Source organism: Diorhabda carinulata, chromosome 8 (genome assembly GCF_026250575.1).
Source record: "Diorhabda carinulata isolate Delta chromosome 8, icDioCari1.1, whole genome shotgun sequence".
In the NCBI taxonomy this organism is placed as follows: Eukaryota; Metazoa; Arthropoda; class Insecta; order Coleoptera; family Chrysomelidae; genus Diorhabda; species Diorhabda carinulata.
The window spans coordinates 21,705,538-21,727,016 of NC_079467.1; the positions used below are offsets into that span (position 1 = coordinate 21,705,538).

At 32.9% G+C, this 21,479-nt stretch overlaps 1 protein-coding gene across 11 annotated transcripts in view; it reads right to left on the bottom strand.

Annotated features, from left to right (window-relative positions):
- The window catches only part of LOC130897002 (sphingomyelin phosphodiesterase), a 53,270-nt gene that overhangs the window by 14,458 nt on the left and 17,333 nt on the right, over positions 1-21,479 (bottom strand). For 3 of the 11 annotated variants that reach the window (XR_009059646.1, XM_057805470.1, XM_057805471.1), the window contains exons 1-13: positions 17,614-17,842; positions 9,496-9,560; positions 8,046-8,221; positions 7,091-7,241; positions 6,859-7,029; positions 6,515-6,642; positions 6,308-6,456; positions 5,503-5,581; positions 5,273-5,445; positions 3,971-4,165; positions 3,101-3,201; positions 1,226-1,378; positions 1,055-1,164 (exon numbers count right to left, since the gene is read on the bottom strand). Coding sequence is in view for 9 of the 11 variants with exons in the window: in XM_057805470.1 (XP_057661453.1) it covers positions 1,055-1,164; positions 1,226-1,378; positions 3,101-3,201; positions 3,971-4,165; positions 5,273-5,445; positions 5,503-5,581; positions 6,308-6,456; positions 6,515-6,642; positions 6,859-7,029; positions 7,091-7,241; positions 8,046-8,221; positions 9,496-9,553 (1,644 nt within the window). In the remaining 2 variants the exon portion in view is untranslated. Of the gene's footprint in view, positions 1-1,054; positions 1,165-1,225; positions 1,379-3,100; positions 3,202-3,970; positions 4,166-5,272; positions 5,446-5,502; positions 5,582-6,307; positions 6,457-6,514; positions 6,643-6,858; positions 7,030-7,090; positions 7,242-8,041; positions 8,222-9,495; positions 9,561-15,506; positions 15,767-17,102; positions 17,384-17,613; positions 17,867-21,479 lie in introns of those variants that run through there. The other 8 variants (XR_009059647.1, XM_057805466.1, XM_057805468.1 and 5 more) reach the window with 7 other exon arrangements.

Below are 21,479 nucleotides of genomic sequence, written 5' to 3' on the forward strand. Positions count from 1 at the left end.
TTTATGAAACAAATATTCTTATCTCTTATCACAGAGACGGATTTTTGTACTACCAGATGTTCTACTTATGTTATTCGTTACATATTTCCTCAATACTATCACATTTATTAATTCTGTGCCATCCCAGATGTGGAATAAAAAACGTATAGCAAATTACAAACAGAAAATAATTAGACGTTGCCAAATTTAGATAAGAATCAAAAAACTTTCTCAGTTGGTGGCCAGATACCACAACGGAAATAATACCAATCTTAGATTGTGCGCTGTAATTGGAAATTCTCTCAGTTTCGTGGTGGAAAAACGGAAATTTATTGTCGACGTAATAAATGGAAGTTTCATCCGCAAATAATGTGTTTAAAAAGTGCCGAAATAACGTTCAAGATAAAGAGAGGAGTTGACACCCGAACTGGTTTCTAAAATTCGTGAAACGATTCGTGACAACTGCCATTTGACAATAACGGAGTTTTTGCTTAGTTTTCAAAAAGTTCCACGGACTTTTTTCTTTGAAATTGTTAACATATATTCTTGTATACAAGATGGGTGCTAAAATTACTTACAGACGCGATAAAGATGAGCGAATAGTAGCAATTTTGACATTTGATCATAACTAAAAACGAGACATGTTAATTGCGTGACAAAAGTCAATGAAGTGAGGGCAAATAAAATTCCAAAATAAGCTTTTTTGTCAAGTACTTCTCATTTTCTCGTGGTTGCTCTAATAAACTTTACGCGGTACTCCAAACTTGGTGCCACCTTTTGTGAACTGATCAAATCAAACGCCGAAGAAAGTTGTGTGTTTGCAAGACAATAACCAACCTCACGCGGGAAATGGCGTATTCAATTTATTTGAAAAGGAAGTTGCACCTAATAATTTTCATGTGTTCACAATAATGAAGAACTGGGTATTTACGCAGACCTTTGATGACAGCAAAAAGCTACGGATGGCCGAGAGAAGTGCAATTTTTATCGCTCCATTTTTAATGCCAAACCATTTCTTATTTTCTGGATAGTCATCGTATAAACCATTAGAATAACTAAATAACAAAGTTCTTACTCTAGTAGATTTATCATGATCACCATCTACGTAATATATTCTGTACCCTGGATTCAAATCATAATAAGGAGTAACCGATGGTCCTACGTAGGCAATGCTAATTGCTCTAGCTGCAAAAATTCATACGTATGCAATTAATCATCTCAATTATCAGGCGAAAATCAATCTTACATAAATCTTTTTTATCGTAAAACACTTCGAATTCATCGTAATGGGTGTGTCCGAAAAATTGGGCAGTTATAGTTGTTTCGTATCTGTTGACGATAGCATAATAATTCCTTGACCAGACTTTCAGGCAATCGGAATGACCAGGTGGAATATGACCTGAAATTAAATAATATATTGATTGTCATTAATTCTTAGAACATAGAGTGCTATTTTATATTCTAAGTATAAATTACCCTTGACGCTAAATACTTGAACTCCAAGTGCCATCTACGGCACTTGGAGTTCAAGTGGAATTCTAGGAAGAAAGAAAAATATAAATCGTTTCGATATTATTTGTGTATTAAATATGTCAGATCAAATACTTCAAAGCAAGCGATCTTAGATAGAAGCGGCTTAAAATGCCCACAATTCGTCCAGAACTCTATCGGATTAGATTTTATTTCTACTAGTAATCGACAAGTATTTCAAAAGTTCATCAGGTACACCACTATAACTTCTGCTCTATTTGTGCTGAGAGATAATATTTTATCTAAATCAAATCATTGACTCATTAGGTTTTGCTTTTTGAATTGCCTAGATTCTGGAAAACCACGTCCTCTATGTTTTGGCTCAGAGCGTGTATGTGACACGTTAATTGAAGGCATAAACTGAAGACGTTAGCACTATGGTTCTAATATTGTAATTACTGAGAAAAATGTTGGTTTCAGAGAGAAAGTATTTCGTCGATTTATTCGAGTAAAACCTCTTTAACAGGCACTAGTCAATAGATTTATTTGATACGTCTCTCGGAAAAACAAGTTTGAAATAAGAATCGTTAAGTTTAACGTCACTTAATTTGCTTCGTGTAAGGGACCAAGAAAAGAAATAGGTTCTCGTGTTTTTTTATTATCAGCACTTATGCTAAAGCTCGCATTTTCTGGTTTGAATCAATCAATTCATTTATACATTATTTGAGCAAAATATCACGACAAAAAGTGAGTTTAATCAAACTATCGACAATATTTTTTGCCCTCTTCTATTGCCAACTGTGGCTACTACTGTGAATAAAGACGTGTACTGGGTGCATACTGTTGCCGGCAAGTTTGAACAATGTTTGGATGTAGCAATATGAAGTTCCATCTCACATGTAGTATCTCATTATTGTATGTTTCCAAAAGATAAATAGGAAAGTATGGTTTCAGACTATTTCGTGTGGAATCACATCGTATGATTTCTGAAATGATGAAAATCTAATATTTGAAAAACTTACCAGCGACTGTATGTAGATAAAGGAGGATTTAGAATACAATAGATACCGAGATTTTATTGACACAACGAATGGCGTGGAAGATCAAATTAATTTCCTCGAAAATTTGAACGTTACAGTTAAAATAGAAGTTACTACTGTGCCAAAATACATAAACAAAGGAATATTCAAAATATTTGAAGATTATCTGAAGTCCGACTCTTCTCTTTTTGAAAATATCTTAAACCACCAAAACACTTGGGTACTTCCTAAAACATTCTCTCTGTAGACCTGCAAAACCTGTTGTACTGAGCCTGAAGCTGAATCTGATATCACTCATTTTTAGATAACACGTGTTCAACAAATACAATGACTGATGACTTGATCAATTTCAAATTCGTCTAATGTATGTCCACCTGTCACCTGTCCAAGGCGTTTCAACAGTTAATCTTTTTAACATTTAAATTTTAAATTATATAAAGGTATTAACTGAAGAAATTGGACTAACTCCAAGACAGTTAGTGTACACATTTTAGGTATTTACATATTATTAAACAATAATTTTTAGGTTTAAACAGATTCTCCATCACTTATTAATAATAAAAACTGTAATTCTTTTGTTTTCTTTATTCATTTCTGCTGTAATCACTTACCTATTACATGCACCTTTTCTCCATTGAATTCCGCTGACTGAAGTTCGTATATGAACCATTGAAGTTCCGTTGCTGGATCTGTGCTGTTCAGCAGTAACCACCTGGAAAATTCGAAAGGTAATAAAGTACTTCAACTTCTAAACGCTGTAAAATATTAGTCAAGCAGCAATTTAAAATAAAAATGCGGTTAAATCTTACATCAAGAGGGAATAGAAGTTATTGGAAAGCTCGGTCGCAGCTGTAGGATTTCATACAAAACATTGCTTAAAATTGTAATACATATATAGAAAAAAATGAAAGTGTCTTGTATGAGCCAAGTAGCTTAAAACCGTATCTGAATGTTCCAGAGGTTTGTAAAAATTTATAAATAATGCAAACGAAAACAGATATCATGGGTTTAGTGTCTTTGAAATGACAAACATTTCAAAACATGAGAGCAAATCAGCATAATATTGGATAATTATCATTTATTCTTTTAGTAAATGATATGGGGAAACACAAAAAACTGTGGCTGTGTCCTTATTGGTCAAAAAAAAGTACAATAGCACGGATTTGAATCACCATTTCTGTTGGATTAAGGGATTAAGATTTCAAATTTGATTACGTGCGAATATTAGCGTTGAAAAGTGATAGTAAATAGTGTTTTCAGTATTAATTATCATCAAATTTAGTTTTATTTCATATAAAGATTTTTGCATATCGCAAATTTAAAATTTTACATATCTTCATATATTTCTATGGGCTAGAATCAATTTCTCTTCACATTCATTCTTTAGAACAGAGGGGCTTTCTTTGATACTACTCACTATGGTATAACAATTCTTTTCAAAGACCAAAATAATAAAAATCGAAAAGAGTATATATCCTTACCAATTTTTGTTATTGCAATAGTTCATATTTAAGGAGATAAGTCGAAATCCTGGTCTAATAAGAACTGAATAAAAAGCTCCTCTTCTGACTGTGTTACTAACTGAACTAGGTAGCCATTTCCTCCAGTGTACATCCAATTCGTCATACAGCCAAGATATAGAACTTTCTGGTGTGGTTACGTATGGTGGAGGAAAACTAAAATTATAATGAATTCTATAGTTAAATTTTCACAGAAGTCAATGTTCAAATTTACTAAAAATTGGAATTGAGGAGTGTTATTCGATTTAGTTGAAGTATACACAACTGATATTCCTCTGTAATAAAGTGAAAAAGCTGGAAAATTAATTAACTTTGTAACGAGTCTATTCAAACGGGAAAAGAATTATATGTTTCCTATAATAAAAGTGTCTTAGCTCACTGACTTCGGAGTTTTATTTTTTTTTTGTAAATTTGTCTAAAAATAACCACCACTAACCACCGGTACTTCTTGATTATTCCTATTACATTATTAGGAGGTGACATCAGCAACCGTTACCTTGTTTATTATCAATCTTCATTCGAGATTTATCATCATGCTACTTAAAATGACCGTTAGATTAATAAAATTTTTAATCTTAAGTTTCTCCAAGTCCCGATCGATGTGAAATTTTGCCGTAATCTAGCAGCAGCAGAGTAGCAAGTGTCAGAAAATGTTTCAAAATACTAATTTAGACAAATATTTGGAATTTTATGATGTTATTTAAAAATACTCAAAATGATGTGGACGAATCTGTTTTTAGTATTGAAAGTAACTACACAACAGAAGTGACTGCTGAAAGACTGAAACATACTACTAATTTGCTTTTATTGTTTATGTTTCAATACCATTAGGGTTCAATCAGACGATGCGTCACGATTATAGGTTTTAACGCCTTCACAAGGCGTCACTGAATTCCGCATCCAGCACTTGGCCAGAACGTGCCAAACGCCACATCTTATTCAGTTTGTATTTTGTTGTTCGGTATATAGTGCCAATGCAAACAGTTGATTTCTCTTCTCATTTTAGAAGTCTATAATACTAGGATAATCTTCTTTTAGACTTTTTCCAGCGATGTTCAATAAGTTCGATACCCTTTTTAGAATAAGAATCGTTAAGCTTTGCAGCCATTAACCTTCATTCGTAATAAGAGTTGCTGATCGGCTCTCTCCGTTCTGCAGCATCTGATTGAGCCCTGGACCCCTAGATTTGGAATTTTCATAAATTTCTGAACTTATTAGTTATAATTTCCTTTATAAATGAAAATAATTGTTTTTCTAAATTACCTATTAACAGGAGCAGATTCATGATTGCCTAATGCTGGAAATATTGGTATTCCCGGAAACATACTTGACATCTGATTTACCGTATCTTTCAAAGTTTTCAAATTCTCTTCTCTTGTTTGATTCCAGATATCGTGTGGGGGTAAATCCCCAGTCCAAAGAATGTAATCTATGTCCTGTAAATATATAAAATCCGTAATTGTGAGCCCTATTGACAAGGAAACTCAACTTACCGAGTGCGTTTCTTGAATATGCTGTAACATGTTATCTACTGTTATTTTCGGGGTATCACATTTTCTGTAGTCTCCCCACCTAAAAAAAAGGGAAGAATTATAACTTTTTTATTCATTCATCTCATTTTTAAGCTATATAAGGTATAAGTTTCAAAATGTTATTTTTCATTCGCATCTGGAAAGTTGACTGACTGGTTGTCTGCCTGAACCATTAACTTAGTTTTCTCATAAATTTTTTCCTGGATGATCAAGAGCAACTTTGGCTTGTTCTTGTTATGAGAATTCATGTTCTTTACCTCACCAATTCTTTTTTAAAAAGTTCCATTCTTTATCCAACTTAGAACTCTACAATATTTTGTTTTCTATGACGGACACAAATTGAAAAGGAGAAGGAATCGTTTATAGAATAGATGTTATCAAAGAAGTATTGCGAACCATTTTCTTTATGATATCTAGGTTCGTAATACCGTCTATCCACAATTTGTACTCTTACAAATATTCACGTAGTTTCATATCTATAAACTATGGAAAATAAATTACTAAAAAGTAAATATCATTTACACATTTTTACAGAAACACATGATCTAATAAAAAATGAAAACTGTGAAGTCAAAAAATCACACAAGTGAATGCTGGAAGACTTGGAATGAAACCCTTCTTGCCAAAACAACTTGGCAAACTGATTTTGAAAGACTCTTGCTATGTAAATTGTATTCATCACATTCTTCTAACTATAGAGAATTTGTGAGAAATGATTTCATCACGTCATCAGCAAACTTACTTTATAAATATTCTCATTACTCACTTTCCAGCTGCCGTTTCCTTCGAAGAAGCTAATCCATTTGTTAGTCTACAACAGAGAGGCTCGGCGCAATCTGCATTACTCCCTTCCATATAATAAGGATCATAATGGGTATCCGAAAGATGTAGAACTTTGAAAGTAGGAGCATTAGCCTGAATAAAACCAATAGAAAATTAAAACGAAAGCCCAAGTAAAGTTTGAGATTCATACCTCAGGTATCTTTGTTTCAGCTACCGTTGGTTTTGGTACAGGAGGAAATAGAACTTCCCATTCGTGGTAAGGATTATATATATCTCCACAAGCGTCGCCTATAACGAAACTGCACACTTCGTCAGGACCTGAAAATGAAATAGTAGAATAAATACAATTGGCCCGAGGAATCAAAATAGAAATATCGAATGCAGAGATCATTGAAATTACTTTTTAAGTACCATACATATGAAAAAATCGTCCTGGTTCTGGATTTACCATATTTTAAGTAATCCTGTTTATAAATCAATAATAATTGGTTATCTTCTTCTAGTTTTTAAATATTATCATGATCCTTCACTTACCCATCTTTACTTTCCCCAGTACGTAGATTACTTCTCCTGCAAATAACTCTGTGATTCCTTCACACACCCTAGGTGATTGTATCTTCAAATTCACACAAAAATGGTAAATGGTTTTTTTAATATCCTTCTCGGATCTCCCTGTTTTAATATAATGTTGTAACAAACCTGCTCCTGTATTAAAATCAATTTATTAGATTACAAAAATGTAAATTGAATGAAAATTTAAACGTACCTGCCTTACAAGCTGTACACGAAACTTTACTCATAACAGAATTTTCAATTTCATACGCTACTTGTTTTAAATTCAGTAACTTTAACGCTTTGTCAAAGAATTGCGGCAGATGCGTGGATTTTTCTTGGTCCAATTCCCACAGAAGACGGCCCTGTATGAAAAAGTCTATTAAATACGGTGAAATACCAACAGTTAATCATAGTAAAAGCAAAAAGAAACCAACAATAGACGGATAAGACTAATTTGTACGAGGTATGAAACAAGGATTAATAAGTTTATTTGAATTCTAACGAAAATATGTTCGGGCAAGTTCTGACGAATTCCTCCATTGAGAGTACTTCAGAGCATGCATGACGTCGAACTATTTGAGCTTTTAAACTAATTCTCTATCATACAATATGGCCCTTCACCCTAGATATTGAAAAACTTGTCGTGTTGTGTTTGGAGGACACGAGTGGCATAAATTATTATAACAGAGGTGTTTCTCTTCAAAAGGAGGAAGATAACGGTCCATCACACCATGTCGAACTGTGCAACGAATAAATTCAAGATGCAACTTTCAGCAGGGAAGTTGATGCTAACTATATTTTGGTATACCGAAGGTGTAATTTTATTATGTTACCTGCAAAAGGGATCCACATGTGTGAGTGGTTATCATACCAATTTAGTTCCGAAATCACGTGAGGCAATAAAGGAAAAAATCAGGGAGTGCATCTTGCATCAGGATGTCGCACCCAATCACAGATCTCCGTTGCAATGGGAAAGTTTTGAATTTTGTCGATCTCGATTGTCAAATTCTCATTATACGAAGTATCATTGAAATTACCACAAATATTTTCTGAACTGCTAAATCATTAGTATCAATTTTCTCCCTATTTCCGAATTATTCGTTTCTAATTCATAAATATATTTTAATCGCCATTATAAAAATTGACAAAATGGAATACATACTTACACTGCCATTGGCTGTCGGTGGAAGTGTATGATTCCTGTACAAATTTGTCAAAATTGGTATTCGGTTTTGCTTTAATTTATAATCCCAATCGTCCGTGTATAATTCTTCCGTATCTGGGTCGGGATCGTCCGCTGTTATTGTGAAAATGTTCGATTGTTTTCTTACGTATGGAAAAGCTAAAAAAAATTAAAAAACTCAATTTCCTCAATAGGAACATATACAATTTAAATGAACATAGCTGTCGCTATTAATTCTGCCACCAAGTGTGAATTATTATTATTATTATTCGTTTCTTGGAAAAATCTTTATGAGTGATGGCGTTGGTGTTAAATGGTGAATAGAAAGTTCAAATCTGGAAGTTTCTTGACAGTTACATTATTGATGAAGAAGATTTTTCGAAATCCATTGTGACAGATGATGAGATATGGTTTCTGAATAACACGCCCGAATCGAAACGACAATGAATGCACACAAATTCTCCAACGATACCTACAAATTCAAACGAACCTTTAACAGCTGTAAGATTATGGCGTACGCATTCTAGTTAATGCAGGTTCATTTTTTGAAAGCTACTCAAATAAAAAGGCATGACAAGGCATTTAAATCCATGACAATGCTCGTCCACATAGAGCTTGTGTAACCCAACGACTGCTTCAGCAATTTTAATAAGACATTTTTGAACACCCACCATACAGTCCCGATCTGTAACCGAGTGAACTGAACTCAAGCAGTAACTTGGAGGAAGGCACTTCCAAACTGATGTGGAATTCCAAGAAACCGTCATAACTTAATCTCAATCATATTTGTTGAACAAGGTATTGAAGACCATCACTTTTTGTAATAAAATGTTTTTTGTATGTTAACCCATCCTTTTTGACGGCCCATCGAGGGTTGATAAAAAACAAACATATTATGTTTCTGTAATGAAAAATAATCTCCAACACATCAAGTATTGTGGGGCTTCAATGGTTTCGAACAGAAAATCCAATGCTGAAATGAAATCTGAATTCCGTAAATTTGCGGAAATATAGCCATCAATTATGCGGATTCGCGAAATTGTGGTGTAGCAAAAAACTGTTTAGGATCGAGTTTTGACTTTGCGATTTGATTATTATAGAGAATCGTGGTGTGAAACATTTATTATCAGACAACATATTGCATTCTTCGTGAATTATCATAAATTTGCCCTTAAACATATAAAAAAGTTTGGTCCAACCAGTATACTATTGAATCATTGTAATTATAATTGATAATTTCATACTGTGTAAGTAACTACTAGCACTATATTTAGTATCTATCAGTATCTAGTGCAAATTTATGAAATGGTTGTATTGTCAATTTTCATTTACAAGTATACAAGTCGTTCAAATATGTTCAAATGGGTGAAAACGATTCCGTTAGATAGATAAATACAAGTGAAACTAATTTGAAGCTTATAAAAATTACTTACCTTGTATGAAAATTATATTGCCTATTGTACATATTGTCAGTAGTAGCAACTTGAACATAATAAATCTGAAACAAATAGAAAACATATAATTTTGATTGACTGTTGGCTCAAGCTAACGAAATCAAATAGAATTGTGAAACAAACACTTCGGACGACATCTTCAATTACAAAGTCTTAAATTCTAATTTTAGATCAACACTTCAACAAGTCATTTCAATCCTCGTACGGCTTCCTTTACATCCTAGGATCAGTACGGTTCGAACCTTGTAGGTATAGTTTTGGTTTTTATTAAATTCCATAAGCGAAAACTCCGTTGAGGTAGCACGATATAGAGCATGGGTTCTATGGAACTTCGGCCTCAAATTTCTCGTGTGGAAATGATTATCCTTTGAAGGAATTACATCGAGAATATTTTGTGACAGTTTTTGTTTGGTGGGTAGTTAACAAATAAATAAAATGCTTTTGAAACTGTAAGTTGTCATTTTCAGTAAAGGATGAACGTTTGAATGACTACAGCATCCTAAAACATTTCGATGTCACAAGTAACAGACATTGGTAAAGATATGCTTGAAAATTATTCCCAGTATTCCAACACACCCATACAAATCAATTCTGCTTTCAGCTAAATGTTAAATACAGTTTTTCTTTTAGTAATATGGGCTTAAGTTATTTGTAAGAAGTTGTTTGTCTATATCTTGTTTTTAATTTAGTTCCTTAATTAAATAGAATGTTGAGCGAAATATTTTCTTAATTTTTTCTTTATAAAAATCAAATAGAGGTCTTTACAAAATCTATTACGATACAGCTTGATAACATTCAGAAACTTCAAGACTTCCATGATGTTTATTAGGATTAGGTTTCAGATTAAACTTCTTGTATGCGGAAGAGTTTTGTCTGCAATCGTTGAGGATGTGTTTGACGCACATAGGAACGTGACAATTTTCAGAGACAGTAAGATTCTCTGACAAAATTAAACAACCTTAAAGTTTTTGAGGTTAATACGGAGTCTTCTGATTGTCACAGCTTCTCTTCTATTCAAAAAATTTAGGGGTAGGTGTGAAGTAGAAGCATAGTTGTTGTATAGTGCTGTCTTACATATACCACTCAAGATTCTAGGATGAGGTTGATGAGTAGGATTTCTCAAGTGGTTTTGGTGGCTTCTTTGAATATTTCCATATTAGAAAGACAGTTATATCATGAGCAATGAATGAATGGTTAGGTTCGCTAGTATAAACCCTACACATCGAAAGTAAGCGGAAGGAACTTATGAGTTCATGGTTTATAGTGACTACCCCTAATTACTTTCAAGCGCCAACTGTATCACCAAATCGTCATCACCTTAATTTTCCAACATAACCACCAAATTTGCATTCATTCACTTACGTAGGTTTCTTCTGCAACGATTTTTCGTTGCAGAATTGCGTTGACGAGCTCGTCCCCGAAAAAATTCGAGCTGCTTAATTGGCATTTTCCAATAGATTATAATAAATACCAAAACTTAATAAAACGCAAAACTATGAATCTACTCAAGTAAATTTCGCAATATTACGCAACGGTCGATCTATTTCTAGAATGTTTAACTCCGTTTATCATTATTTCAACTGCTGATAAGAAATATAGCATCCCAGTAACTAATGAAGCCAATCAATTTCACTCAAATTTTTGGAGTTTTATTTTGATCTAAATAAAAATCATAAATATTTATTTTCTCGGCGAAAATTATTGAATGTAATAATTTCCAAATCAATTTCAAAAGTAGACTGTTTTTAGAGAAAATATTTAGTTGCTTGTTGGAAAAACTTTATATTGTTTTCTTTTTGGATGTTCTGCACTGCCTTAGCTAGGTAATGGGGTCTCTTTGCTTTGACAATGGATCCTAATGGTCCTACTAGTTGTTCTGAGAAAAAGCTTTTCTTATTTGCTTTTATATCGATTGTGAAGCCCTGTATTATAGCATTTTCTCGTATTATTGCTATGGAAATTTATTAGGTCTTTGAGACAGATTTATTAAATCTTCTGTTTGGTTGATTAGCAAAGTTTTATGTAATCGTACCTCACTAATATCAACTTCCTTAGCTCTTCCTTTAGTTTTATTAAAAATCCTTGGAATGTTGAATGATTTTGAAAGCTTCGGGTGATATTACTGTCCCAGAAGTGGCACTCGAGGTATCTGTCATATAGGTAAAAATATGTAACATTTTGACGCTTACAGGTTAACGATGATTTTAAGATACATTCCAGTTATTAAATATTTGCCCTACTCAACATCTTTTTTCTGTTCAGAATGAAAGAACCTCACTTGATTTTTCATATCATTTTAACACGCATGCTTGTGTGTTTTGCATGCATTTTCCTTCTATAATGTTAAAATAATCAAATTAATCTACATGGAACGAAAGTTTGATGTATAAAGTGAGTTAGGGATCAGTGAAATGATTTTTAATAATTTGATCTTCATCACATTGAACGTTATTATCCATGATAAGGAATTTTAACTTCACTCAATAGCAGATATTGCTGCTAATTATTAGAAAACAATATTTCCTTTATGGTCAACTTTCCTTTACATTTCGGTACATATATATATTCAAAATATACTTTTTTAATGTTTAAGACCAATTGTATCAAGATTTAAGTTAGAAAATTCCATTTTAGTGCATTATAAAGTAAGTTTTTTCTTATTTCATTTTGTTTATTTCGTGAACAGGTTGATATCATTACATTATACATTTTTTTGCTCCACACCAGGGCCTCAACGTTGCATTCGGAAATTTTTCCATTTGAATCTCTTTTCTTTCCAACCTGTTGTCCATAGAAATGTGTTTTCATCGTTTTTTATGTATATTTTTACGAATTATATGTTTAATTTTTCGATATGTTTTATGTTTCAATTAATTTTTTTTTCAATTTTGGAATCATATTATCCAAACAACCAAATTTCATTCGTTTTGATATGAATGACTAAGCTATTTTTAAAAGTTTCTAAAATATTTGTTAAATTTAATTGAATCTTCTTTTTATTTCTGTCAATCTTATCTATATTCTTTCCAAAAATATTTCAACAAACGGCAGATTAATACACATTAGTTTTGCAATAACATTGCCGAATTTTTTGACCTTGTGGGCTCAAATGGGTGCGTCTAAATAATGTGATTCAAATTAGAAGAGAACATCAATACTTGAAAAACTAATTATGTTCTTAAAGTCTGCACCTGTTTATAATATTATTATTCCGAAATAAAATATTCACATCCACGAAAACCAATACTTCGATTCTTACCGCGAATTTTCTGATGTAGTTTATTAACCGAAAACAGGTACGTCGAAGTGAGAATTTCTAATTTGGGAAAAAAAAATCACATCAAGAATATACTGAATTTTGTGAATAAAAAAATCACTTCCTTTTTCTTTCAATGCAGTTCTTTTTTTACATTTTCTTTCTTTATTATCAAACAATGATATGCAATACTCTCTTGTTGTGTTTTCAACCAGCATAGGTCCCATGGAACGTGAAACATAGTGTGTTCGATGTTGATAGCTCTATTATTATTAGAAAGATATTTGTTCAATGTTTTCCATTCCCTAGTAAGAATACATTGGCTTAAGTTACTTTCCGATTCTCGCTGTTGAAGTCTTCATATACATACACGAACCTGATCTGCACGCTCTTCCCATTCTCTAAAATGATCCACGGTATAATCCCGGTGGTCTAAAATATTGGCGTGATTCAACTATTTGAGAATTGTATTGAGAAAATGGCTTTCCGAACTCTCTAGATCTTTGTGACGATGTGGACTGAATAGCAATAAAATATATTAGAGTCTGTGGGATTTTGTGCAGTATGTAAGTTGCTTTTAATAAATATCAAGAAATTTTATGAATATTCATACGAATATGATGGCCATAAAACCATTTCTCAACAAGTCCAATTTACTGGTAGTGTTAAATCTGTTCAAGTTATATTAATATACAGAGATCGGCATAAATCAGGGAGGTCTCGTGAGTCCGTACTTTTTTGAGGATCACACTCGCGAAATTGTATACGAAACTACCTTAATGTTCATTTTGGAAAATGGATAGGCGCTGAGGATTTGTTGGGTGGCCCGCACAGTGAGATTTCTTCTTGTGGGGCCTTCTCAAAAACCGCGTTTTTGCCGAAAGCATGTCTGTCCGTTGAGAAACGTTGCCATAAATGCATCGATAAAGATGGGCATCAATTTGATCACTTACAGTAACCCTTCTTGGAATACCTTTTGGAATTTCTTTTAAGAAGTTCATTTTGTATTTTCGTCTTTATCTCTGTAGTATAATAAAAACAATCCAGTGCTGAACCCGATAAAGAGGAAATTTGACAAATAGGACAAACCTTTCCTGAGATAAGTTTTTCTGGAAAAAATACTGAATACCACGAGTCGCTACTGATGTAAATAGATCATAAAACTTACAGGCTTGTGAAACAGAATTTGTCATTAAATGAATGTTGTTGAATTGTTTGAAACCCAGATATTTAAAAATGGCGACAAGATTTCACCTCTAATGCGGCGTATTGTTTCGTTTTTTCTCTTCATTTGAGTTCAAATAAACCTCAAACTAGCCCTTCAAACAAATCCATATCGGATACCTTCACGATCTATCTATTGCCCATGAAAACAAGCATCCAAGTTGTGAAGTTGTATTGCAAATTGCAAAGGTCATTAAATTCATTTTTCAATGTTTATTGCAGGATACCTTTTAATAAGTTCAAGTAAATGTAACCAATCAAATTCCCATCTAAAAAAATTGGTCTTGGCGTTTAATTTTTGAGGCGTTTGTACATACTTTAGTATGTAAGTTAACGATAATCTGCGTTGCGACATGTCTTAGGTTTAGTCCAATTAAATGAGGATTTAAATTACCATCCCAAAGACAAGCCTGTAGAATAACATTTTGTAAAGTGAACCTGCTTCATCATATGCCGAGTGAATTTCTCGCAAAACTGTAAATTTGATCGGGATCATCTTTTGATTCTTCAGATACATCAGCGATTTTTGTCATTGATTGCATATTATGCATAAGAAAATTACCAAGAATAAATACTTCAATAATTTCATTTTCAATCGGACGCTGTCGAGCATGACTTTGTTTTAAATAGAGCCAGATTTTTTTAATTCGATTTACTATTTTTCTAAAGTTTTGTTTGAATAGTTAACCAAATTATTTTGATAGTACTCTTTCTTGAGAAAATGTAAATAAACATAATAATTTGACCTTTTATTAATTCAATAGAAATTTTTTGTAACTCAAAAAATGTAAAATATAAATGAAGACACCTCCATGAAAAAACATTTTGAAAGAAAATATTCAGGATAGACAATTGTATTTTCCATTCAAAATGAAAAAATACACACTGAAAAAATGATTTCTAGAATATTATAGTGTAGCCAGGTAATTGTTATTTATTACCAACTCATTATTGTATGTACATAGAAAAGTACTTTCTTTTCATTATTATACCGCCTGCGATACGCAAATACTGATAAATAGCTATCGTACACGACATTATCAAAACACAATTTATGATTTCTCTGTCAATTATTTCGCTTTTTATATTTTATTAATTGGAAGAAGAAGGAATTTCACGCGTAGCTGTTATTTCATTTCGTAGTGAATTGTAGTGAAATTGTCGAGGATATCAATTTACAACATATTTATAGAGAGTCCAGAAAGACTTTCTTTTAATATTAATTTTACAAAACCATATAATATGGTCATCTAATACGTGAAAATAGATTTAAAACAATTCCTATTAACCTCAGAATTAGTACGATTGTTTGGAGCATCCTTATAAATAAAATGTACGCAAAAGTAATAAAAATTACTTTGTCAACGGTTTTTAATTATAACTGTTCAAAAAGTTGAATATTATGAGGAATATTATCCAAAACTTTTTCTTGTAACACATATAGTCGCGTAGTACTAAATCTGGTATGTAAGATTGATGTGGCCAGGCAGAAAGAGTTTTAGCGTCTTACTTGAAGGTCTATAGAATGTATCAAAGAGCTCAGATCGGCATGTCATCATTCAGCCTTATCTCCTTCACTGCTGGACATAGGCCTCCTCCAAATGCTTCCAGTTTTCTCTGCTCTGAGCGGTCGCTACCCAATTTGTCCGTATTCTTTTAATATCGTCAGTCTATCTCGTAGGGGCTCTTCCTCCACCGAAGATTAGATCCCTAAAACTCGTTTCGATCACTTTTTGAGTTCGTATGTTCATCCTGGGAGTCCTTATAACGCTAAAAAATGCATTAGAATGTAAGCCGAACTTTCTCATTCGAGAGCGTACACTTTTGGAAAGAAGCAGATAATAACTGCATAAAACATTGCTAACCGGTCATAGCTTTCTTGCGAGATTATGGAGAGAACCAAAAACGTCTCGGAGAAGGGATCAATACAAATAAGGTTAGATTATGTACGGTTATATTAATTCAAATTAAGTTGGGTTAGGTTACGTTAGGTGATAGAGTGAACTGGTTGATAGGGAAACGCCTCTCAGCTATTAGTGGTACCGGAGGAATCCTAGGCGAACCAAAACCGTCGACATACGAAGACAAACTTTTTTCCAACTTGCTCCTATAAAACGCGGAGGGTGGTTTGGTGGGATGAAAGTCTCTCATAGGTACACGACTTTGTACAGACCAGCGCGCATTTTCACATAAGCTCCTCCACACTTTTAGTTTAAGAAAAAAGCATTTCGTTCTTCTTCAAATAGGACACAATTTCGTCGTTCAAACGCTCCAATAACGCTACGTAATAGTCGCTGTTTAACATAATCGATGAATAATGTAGCATACGTATCCCAAAATAATGATAACACAACCTTACTAGCTCTGCTATGGATTATCCTGGGGCAAAGCCTAAATAACGTTTATCAAGCCAAACATTGTCTTCAATAGTATTGTTTCCTGTCAAAGCAATGCTTTATTAACACACGACATTCCTTTTTATCGATTTTTTCAAACTAACAACAGTTACTTCATTCCAAATGCTACAACTTACAAACTAATAGTACGACAACTGTCAAATTTATAAGCGTGTCTTTTAAAAAGTTTAATATTCGTGGGTCCATCTACCTGTCACCCTAAGAACTTTTCAGTTCACCTAATATGAGTAATAATTTAGTATGATCTGGAAAAGTTTAAAAGTAATTAAGGTTATGTGCATCTTAACATTAATGTAGTTTTAAGCACCTATTATTGAGATTTTAGTGCACTGACATATATTACTAGTAGTTAAAAAACTAGATCAATATATCTGAATTATGTAATTTTCGTTTCCAAAAAAACACATGAGAATTTTTCCACGAACCATCTGAAATTTCAATTAAATTACTTTTTCCAATTTTTGTACGACTGACGGTCTGTGTAAACAGGAAAGTGTTCTGCGTTAGGCACTCTTCACACATACACGGTTGCCGTTTATACGGATGTCGACGTTTCACACGAATATCTAAATATTTATTATCAAATTCATATCTGTCTTTATTCTCACTACATTGTGCAATTTCATTGTCTTCATTCGCCCATGGACTGCCATTTATTTAAAGAAATTTGTGAATTAAATAAATCTCACCTAGACACGCCACTGCATTCCAAACCCTGTCGACTTCCACGGTCGCAACACGGACACGGTACGATTCCAACAACATGTGAACCTTCTGATACGCATCTATATATTAGTGAACCGCGAAGATATCCAACCAGATGTCTTCGGTGAACCGTTTACAAGGAAAGCTAGCCTAGCACAGCACCACCAAGCATAACAAGACTTTATGTAACGTACATGAAAAAACACAGTGTAGTTTTTGCAGGTCTAGATGAAATAAATTTTTTCCTTTGTCTAAGCTGAATTTTCTATTAAAAAAAAAACACAATTTTTCCGCCTGAAATGCCAAAAAAATCTTTTTTCTTCTGTATATGTCTTATAAAAAACACAAGAAACGTTGTATTGTATTGTATCTAACCAATTTTAAATCAGTTGTAACTTATAAATATAACAGATCATTCTAGGCCTATATATCACAAAACTATAGATTTTATAAATTTTTTTTAACAAAAATTATAAATCTAATTAAAATACTCACAATATCGACACTTTTTCTTGAAACAATTTCACGATTAAGAAAACTATCTATTAACACAAATTATGATACGACCCGAAATTAATGTGCTCAAATGACCGGCCACAAACCGGAATTTAAATAAATTAAAAAGCTATCAGATTATTTTGACCGAACGACTCAATTTATTTACTTCTAACATTCATCTACACATGCGTTGTGCGCAAAAAGTCTATAGTAATTTAGTAATTTGTCTAATAAAGAGTTTAAAATAACTGCGAGCATTGTGAAATTGTGTATTTATAAACCAAAATTATCATTATTTACTCTCATAATATTTGATAAAAATACAATAGATTGATCAACATTATTCTAATATTTTAGTTTCAATTTATTCTTTCAACCGTATTTTCATTTTTAACAAAATACACACCAACTTCATTGCGTTTTTTTATTCGCCGAAAGATAAAACTATGCTGGTGGGTTTAAACAATTATTGTTTGGCAGGTAATTTAAGAAAAAACGCCGAAACAACCTTTTTTACCATGAGACTTCAGCTACTCAGCTACAATCCTCATATTTTACATCATACTTCCATAAATTTGAAGACCGCGGTACGATGGAGAACTTGCACAGAAGTGAACAACGAAATGTTTTATACCTAAATAAGAAATTTGAAATCACTCTATGGATTTTGTGTGCTCAAAATCATGCTACGTCTAGATAAACCATTGAGAGGCAAAAAACTATTACCTACACTGTATAAAACGACTCTTGTGAAATATCAGTTTTGAAAAATGAAATCTTTGGATATTTTTTTTTAAAAAACCTTCAGTGTATTTCACAAATCAAAGACTAATATTTTCAACAAAGCCTGCCTTTGTAAAACTAAGTTCTATCTATAACATTATTAATCTCTTAAAACGAAAAGTTTTTCTCATTTATTTGATTTAACTATACACTAAAACTTATTACTACACTTATCTAAAACTTAACATAATAATTTATTTAAATACACTGTTCACTTGTTTACTCCGATGTGTTCGGGATGACATCAGATTATTTAGTGATACCGCTACTAAAAACACACAAAAGAAATTCTCGATTCTATAATAATAATTCTATAAAGTAAACGAAGAAACAAATACGTAAAAAAGCCTTTCTAGAAATTGGTTCTAAAAATAATATGAAAAAATCGCCACTGTATACATTAAAAAATGTAGGAAAAAAAAACCAAACGCTTTCCGATAAATTTTGCGCGCCTTATCAATTTTAGACTCCACCATAACCGACCAGGACCAGCTTCACGGTCCACAGACGAGTTCGTAAAATGTCAAACACATTTCATTAAACTTAAAATGTGTTTAAATACGTTGTTAAGGTTAGAGGAAAAAGTTTATGCGATTCAGTATTATGGAACCGGCGAATGATCAATAAATATGGTTATTGCTTTATCCGGTGCAAGGTATCCAAATACTGTAAAGAATTAAAGTATTTCTTGGCGTTCGATCAAAAGATTCCTTACCACACATTCATTACAAGAAAAAATATATGAAAGCTTCCGATGGAACCGTTGCTTTGAATTCAATAGATGCAGAAATAGCACTCAGAAAGTAAGTGCCTAAGAAAGAAAAGAAATCGAATGAGGGAAATGACATCAGAATGGAAAGAAACATCCTATAAATATCTGGGACATGAGGTGCGAATTGGAAGAGACTAAAAAGGAGGATGGGACAAACATTGGCTGCATTTGGTGAGCTGGGACATGTATTCGAGTCAGATATACCGTCTCAAACTAAAGGTGTTTGACCCATAAGTCCTCTCAGTAGTGATTTATGGCTCAGAAACACCAACATTGACACAAAAACTATAAATAAAATAAGAATAACTAAGCGAGCCATGGAGTGGTTCACGTTAGTAGTGACATTTCAAGATAAAAACAGATACAAAGAACAAAAATGACGGATGAAATTGAACTTCCAACTTCCAACTGGATTCAAGATGACCAGAACTGAACAAAATGGTCTAGGTTAAGAGCTATGTCCAGCAGGAGACGAGGCAGGCTGCTAAATGATTAATGGTACTTAAGATCAATATGTTTTGTCATTTAGATTTGCTGGATTGTTTACTATGCTGATACATGCATTATTATCTTCTTATATTATTACTTGCGAAGAATGTATTAATTGTATACCAATTTTTAAACTTCGATAGTTGTAGAATGTTTCATATATTGGAATTGCAAGTAATCTCATTAACAAAAAATCTGTTACTGATATATATGTAGCAGAAATTTACATACTCGCGTAACGAGCTTCTGAAAAGTAATTAATTTTTTTTTTGATACGCAAACCGATCGATAATAAATTCGATTTAATTATAGGATTCCTTAAATTAATGATCAGGCGGATATGCATTTTCTAAGCGCCATTCAGACGTGTTGCCTAGAGGTTATTACCGAATTCTTTTAACTCTCAATGCATGTGAAAGTTTCCAAATAATTTATTACATCTTGAATGCCTTTTAAAACTGTAGATACGTGTAAATGTTTTTTTTTTCAGAGACGTAGAAATATAACACGTAGGTTATATTTCTACATGTTAATTGGTATTGAATGAAACATGTTTGGAAAGCTTAAATTTCCCTCTATTTTTCTACATAATTGCCGTTTTTGCCTGAGTCGTAGAATTGCTTCAATCTTCTTCTCTCAGCTTTTCGTCGGTTGTGATATCCCAAACGGTTTAACAAAATGTTGAGGACTTGATGACATCAGGGACTATCTCACTAAGGTAACGAACCATCACCCTTCGATCTTTTTGCATTGCTTCTTCAACTTTCGAAATTATTCCGTCCGAAAACGATAGTTAGGAATGAATGTCTATCGGAGGAACATTTTATGCACACCAAAAACGAATCACATAGCGTAATTCGTACCTGGCATGAGAATCAAATAGAAGCTCCATCTTTAAAGGCAACCAAGACAAAAATGGACATTGTAGATAGCTCGCTAGGGTAGGAATTGGATGATAAGGAATCAAGCTTCACGCCAGTCTCGCCAAATCCCGCCTAACAGCGTTCCTACCATCCACAGCTCCATGAGAACCTTATTTTATGTACAACCCTCGTATAAAGTCGTTTTAGGGATTATCAAGATTCTTATTGTCGTTTTTTGCTTCGAAAAACCTGCCTCCGTATCAACTGATTTTTTTACCGCCGTAATATTAGATGAAATTATTTCATATCAAATCAAAAAGTTCGATAATGTTATTTCAATATTCTAAATTATCGAACTATTATAAACAATGTCGACAGACATATTTTGCAACGTTTCATTCCCTGATAGGTATTTTCATATCACGAGACAAATTATTGTTATTTTCAAAAAATTATGTAATAATTTTATATACGAGGTGTGGCTATTAACTAACCAGATTAATTACAGAAAAAGTACGCACGCGCCAAAGATTAACGACTGTCAACTGTTTAGCCTGAAACCTACTCTTTCGAATAAGATATCTATTGTGTCTATAGACGAACCAGTTTAGCCGCAGCCTTCGTCAATGTTTCACATGAAACTTTTTGAGTGGTTTAAGCGAGAAAAACGGGTGAAAATATCATTTAACATGCGAAAAGTGTGTGCAAAGTTGTGCCTCATTCCACACTGTCCTTCAAGAGATTTCCTGCCAAGTACAACACCTCAGTGCTATATAATCCACCTTATTCGCCGGATTTTGCACCGTGCGAATTCTTTCATCTTTCCTAAGGTCAAATCGACGTTTAAAATACCAAGATTTGAGTTTGTTGCAGCTGTGAAAGAAAAATCGGCGCGCATTCTGAATGAGCTGACAAAAAACGACTTCCTACACTGTTTCGAATAATGGAATATTGGA